Source organism: Frankliniella occidentalis, unplaced genomic scaffold (assembly GCF_000697945.3).
Source record: "Frankliniella occidentalis isolate FOCC.00 unplaced genomic scaffold, Focc_3.1 Scaffold34, whole genome shotgun sequence".
In the NCBI taxonomy this organism is placed as follows: Eukaryota; Metazoa; Arthropoda; class Insecta; order Thysanoptera; family Thripidae; genus Frankliniella; species Frankliniella occidentalis.
This window is the reverse complement of record NW_026267164.1, coordinates 278,999-284,724: the sequence shown is the minus strand read 5'-3', so window position 1 is coordinate 284,724 and position 5,726 is coordinate 278,999. Positions and strand designations below refer to the sequence as shown.

Sequence of the window (5,726 nt, the reverse complement as noted above, 5' to 3'; positions counted from 1 at the left end):
AATAATCGCAATCTAATCGAAAAGTTTTCATCGGGCCCACCCCACCACCAACTGTTTAGATAAGTTAGAAAAATGGAGGGTGGCCTCGTCGTCAGTTTTAGAATGCGATAGTACGAATGCGACCTAAACTCTGTGGTAAACGTTAAGTTGTGCCTCCTTTTAGAGCTGAACGTTGAAACAAAAAATCAAGCACTAAAATACCACTAAGATGCGATACTTCGTAGAGTGAAATGACATGAAAGTTAATGGCGCCATAACAATTTGTAGTGATGTTTCCGCCACTCACCTTGGCTTGGTGCCCAGCATGTCCGCGATGGTGGGGTTGTCCGAGTCGTCCGTGAGCGCGCCGCCGTTCTTCCTGCGGATGTGCGGCGCCTCGTCGCCAGAGTCGAGGCGCACGAAGCCGCCGCGGTCCAGGTCGTTGTTGTTGAGCATGAAGTCGAGCAGGTCCGAGAAGTCGTCGTGCGGCTCGTGCGTGGGCAGCGCCTCGAACTCGACCACCTCGTGCTGCGTGGCGTGCTGCTGCGGGTGCGCGCCGTGCACCGTGTACTGGTGGCGCGCGGCGGGGTGCACCACCCGGGCCGTGGGCGCCGCGCCGCCGCTGCTGTGGTCCAGCGGCGACTGCTGGGTGCCTGGGAAACAAAGAGAAACAAATTATAATTTGGGAAATACGAAAAAATGAACAGTGCGTGAAGTTTGATTCTAGCCTCAATAAATTAGCTACCACTATTTCTTTTCTTTTTTTGTTATTTTTTGTTTTTTGCTTTTTTTGTTACTGATTCCCCTTGCCATTTTTTGACACTCATTGTCAGCATTATTGTCATCCCTGTTCGCAAGAGTGAAGCCAGTACAAACTGTTGGCAAAACGGGCGCCGCTGTCGTCGCGATGAAAGTGCATTCACACTACTACGATGATGTTCATCGGGTCCTTCCCGGCGCCAGGCAGCGGAGCGCGTGCGCGCGGCTCGGGCCAGGATGACAGTCATTTCCCATTGCCGTCGCGACTCGACAACGCGATGTATTCAGTTTCCGCGAGAGAGCGTGCCCGAGCGTACCCGCCTTGCGACAGCAGCCTCAGCCTCCTCCTCCAGAGATGTGGACCACTGAGCCGCACATGCTGCCCTGTCAGGTGCGGCTTGGACCAGAATAGAGCGCGACTACAATGACTATTGTGACGAACTGTTTGTGTCGGACTGTCAACCAGTAACGGGCCACCCGCCCCACTCGCACTCACACACAACCGCCCTACGGCCCAGCTCTCCTTCTCTCTCGCACATCTTGCCCTACGCCACTGCCGCCGGAGGGCCGTTGCTGCTGTGTGTCAAAGGAGAGCCCTCCTCCAGCGGGGCCAACACAAGGCCGAGACAGATCTGAAGGATCCAGGGCAGAGAGAGAGAGAGGGGGGGGGGCACCGGGGACAGGCATGTCGGCGATGTCTAGTTAAAGCACAAACGAAAATGTCACAGACTGTCCCGCCGTGTCCCGCCAAGTATGAGCACGGACTAACACAGGAGGTAGCCGCACGCATGCATTCCGCGTGTGTGTACAAATATGTTTCTTGTCGCGGTTACAAAAAAGTTGCGGCTAAATACATTTTTCACAGGGGTGAATTGTTTGGACTACAGTAATAGGACAAGTACCTATTCTAGGCCAAAGTTGGAAGTGGGCCCAAGAAGAACATCTTTACCAGCTCAATTTCAAGACCGATTGCCTTAAAGCAGTCTGTGTGTGTAGTGTGAGCCTATTCATGTTGGCTTATTAGCACACGTCTACGTGCAGATGAGTAAATGCCGTCACATCGCATTGCAGTACGCGACAGTTGTCCCCTCCATCACAACCAAAAATACACACACACACACTCGGGCGCACTCACTCACTCTGACTCTGACGCTGGGGGCGGGCGCACGCGCGCCAAACTACACAAAGACATATCGACTTAATTATAATTACGGTTATTACAGCGAATGACTAATGGCGCTCGCTGAGCGGCGGGTAATTAATTGGATTACAAGGCGTTGTGGCGGGGACGGTCAATCTACCCGAGGCGGTGTTCATCACAGCGAGGCGGTAGCGACCGGCCCGGGCACACGCGGCACGGCCCACCCTCTAACCCAACCAAGACCTTCGTCCCTTTGCCCTACCGAGTTGGGGTGGAGACCAACAATTTCGTTGTTCGCAGCCTCTGTGAAAAATATATCCTCGAAAATTTGCAACATTTGTTGGAGTTTCTATTTGTGAATTATGTTGTAAAGTCCCGACAGCCCACTTGCCATTCCTGCTTGTCGGTCAGTTAGAACTAAGTCGAAAAAGAGTGCTTGTAAATTGACAATATCAAATTGTAATTTTACGACACATAAGAATATAGAAAACGGTAAGCCGACTGACTACTACTTTTCAAAGTGAGATGAAGGTTTCAAACAGTTCACTTCCATTAATTATACTAAGCATTACAATGTTATTCTAATTAGCCCTACAAAATGGCCAAGTCGAGCGGACAAACCGAGACCGACTGGGGCACGATCGGCACCGACCGGCTGCAGGTGAGTTGAGGAGGGGAGACAGCGAGGGCGCAAACCCGGAAGAATCAAACAGAAAAGTGGCATAAGTTGCGATCGAGACAAAAAGCAAACTGAGTAAACAGGTTTATTGTGCACTTACAATTACTTAATAACGGTTCTTGTTGTCTCTCCTCGTGTGGCGCGTTTCACTCCTTCGTTTGTTGTAATCCCCTCCTCACTCCAGCTTCGGCCGCGCAGCCGCCTGGCCAAATGCCTTGGCTACTCGCCTTGGCCGTGACAGAGGTCTGGGAGGCAGAGAGAGGGAGAGGGAGAGAGTGAGAGAGAGACGGGGGAGGGGGCAGGAGTCACGCGCGGGGAGAGGCTAAAGCCAGGCCGCACAGCAAGTGAGTATGAATGAGGCGAAAGGAAGGAGCGACACACAGAGGTGGATTATAAATGTGGAGCACGATCCAAGCAGCAAAAATGTCGGTCAGAGCGGCGGATGAGAGCACTGTACAAACAACACGGGAGCACGCCGTGAAGCAGGTCCCCCCCACGAGTGTACCGGCCGGGCGCGACCAAAGCTGTCGCAGGACTGCTGGCGGGGCAGCAGCATTTACTTTGTCCTCTTCTCCTCAACTCTCTTCTCTCTCTCCTTCCACAACGCTGACTTCGCGCCTCTAAACGCCCGGCGCCCCGCTCCCTTTCTGATTCCCTACGGCGATATGAGAGACCCGCGTGATTGCACCTCTGATCATGCGGCAGCACAGCGGCAGGGCAGACAGCGGGGCCGCAGGCGTCATCAGCCCCTCTCTCTCTTTTTCTCTTTCTCTCTCTTCCTTTCCCTCTCTCGCCAAGCCTCCTTCCGGTTCCGTTCCCACCGTCTTCTTCGCTACCGTGCGCTCGAGTGAGCGCCTGCCCGCTGGACGACCTCCTCGAGAAGCAGAAGTAGGCCTCCCAGCAGCAGCAGCGGCACGTACTCGAGCTGACCCGCGGGGGCACCAGAGCTCCAGTAGTGGACTTTCCCTGTCGTCCAGATGTGCCCCGGACGGGCCAGCCGCCAGCCTACCTGTCCTCCCGCTTGCCGCCTTTCGTTTTCACAAATAAAACGCATGATGCGACTTGTCCAGGCAGCCTTGGGACCAGCAGTGACAGACCGTTTCACTCTCGTATATCGTCGAAAACTCGACTTTTTATGTGAGAGAAAAACTATATAAGCCGAATCAGTCAAAGGTTACTAACTAACTACCTACCTAGCTAGATGCGACCGATTGACAGGAAGAAAATGAATGTTATCCGTCATTCTAATTAAAAATAGTGCCCTTAATTTGTCTACATAACTTATAAGTTAGTGTTATAACACAATGAATCCTTTGCAATGTACGGTGGATCCGATTCAGCAATATGTGACCATCTGGATCAACTCACGTGGGAAAAAGGTGCTGTCGCACCTTAGCGAGGGTGAGTTCTAAAGAAATCGTGGGTTTACTATCTTTGTGTAGGCATTAAACCCTTCCTTACCACCTTTTAAAGGTGCGAATGAGATAAGCACCTATGTTTTTTCTAGTCCCAAAACAGCTGTATATTTCACTACCAGAGCTATCTTTTTAATGTCAAACTGGAAAATAAAATCAACCCATCCCCTAATACGGAACAACATTATAGAAGCTACATGAGCTAAATGACTTCTTTCATTCATCTGTCTGTCTTTCTCCACCCCGATCTGACGCCCCACACTACGGCGACACTGACCCTCTGTTGACGAAACCATTTATATTTCACTGCAACACGCGGTATTATTCACGTAGGGGAGGCACGCAGGCGGGCAGGCGCGGCTCGGGGGCGCACTCTAACGCCCCGCCACGCCCCGCCCCAGTACACGATGACGGCTGGATGTATTATTCAGCCGACACATTTTAGGGACGCCCGCGGAGCCATCAAAGATTAACGCGGCGGGCGCGACTGCAACCTCCGCTCTACCCAGCGAGACGCCCCATACCACGCCCCGCCGCGCCCCGTCCCGCCGTCAAACGTCCAGAATGTCGTTTTCTTTTGGAGTCAGCTCGGCGGGATGGCGGTGGAAGCCGAGCAGCCGTCCCGCCCCGAGTGCGAAAGTGCAAAGCATAGTATTGGTGGGGATTTTTGGTGTCCATATCCCAAAACAGTCGGCATACAAAAACCTATAAAAAGATAAGATACTTCAATTTAAAATTCGATTTCACGTGAAATTGTTATTGTAACTTTGTATCATAAAACACACGGAAATGGCCCCAAAACCTTTTAATGTTTTAGATATTACATAGTATCCGCTGGGGTAACTCGTCAAAATGAAATCCTGGGGAGCGAAATTTGTGACTTTTGGGGCCGAAGGGACTCCACCTTTTGCCCGATTCGCGGATGTCAGCGCGGATGGCCTAGTATAAAATACCAAACCATGCAGAGACAGAGAGGAAGGGGGAGAGGTAGAAAATATTATTAAACCTACATACGTACACGGACGGTGTTCACCAATTATTTCCTTCTTTTCCCCCCACTAGCAGTAGCACTAAAATATATTTTAGCTTCTTTATGTGTACACATCAAAGGGGAATTATTGTTCTCATTCTTCAGGAACATTTTGCCTGGCGTTTCTCGAGCGAGGTGATCGCCATACGCGAAAGTTGGCCAGGCAGAACGCGACCACGCCGGTAATGTGATGCGTCGCTGCTGTGCGTGCATGCGATGCGACCGCGAAGGGCGTGGCGGGGCGTGGCCAGGCGTGGCCAGGCGTGGCGAAGAGGGGCGTGGCGGCCGCTCAGCCGGAGCGCCGTCCCTATATACCTACTGACCGGTTTAGTCGGCCGGCAGCCTGCTACCGCCGTGCAGCCGGGCCCGTAAGCCAGCCAGAGGCCCGCACCTGGCGGCCTGGCGCAGCTGCAGGTGCATATTCACAGCGGTCAACGCGCCGCGAAGGGGGGTAGGGAGAGGCCTGCAGCTTGAGGCAGGTCGGGGGCACTTAGTGAAAGTCGCACCGTAGGTCCAGCAGCTTGCCTTCCTCTCCGCCTTGCAGATGCAGCTGCTGTGGCTCAGGTGGGCAGGGGGCACGCACGATCATGCAAATTCGGGTGCAACAGAATCGACGACGCACATCAAGGTAGGAGAGAAAAGGTTGTGGGCGAGGGAAGGCAGGGGGCGGGGGCATGCAAAGAGGGCGGGAGCATGCGGGCCCGACACAACACACACACACAC

The 5,726-nt window shown here is 53.1% G+C and overlaps 1 protein-coding gene across 3 annotated transcripts in view; it reads right to left on the bottom strand.

Annotated features, from left to right (window-relative positions):
• Positions 1 to 256: 256 nt before the first annotated feature.
• LOC113201958 (extracellular serine/threonine protein CG31145) overlaps positions 257 to 5,726 on the bottom strand; it is a 100,390-nt gene continuing 94,920 nt past the window's right edge. For all 3 annotated transcript variants that reach the window (XM_052266005.1, XM_026415971.2, XM_052266006.1), the window contains exon 4: positions 257 to 632. In XM_052266005.1, coding sequence (XP_052121965.1) covers positions 283 to 632 — 350 coding nt within the window. In that variant the 3' untranslated portion in view covers positions 257 to 282. The remainder of the gene's footprint in view (positions 633 to 5,726) is intronic.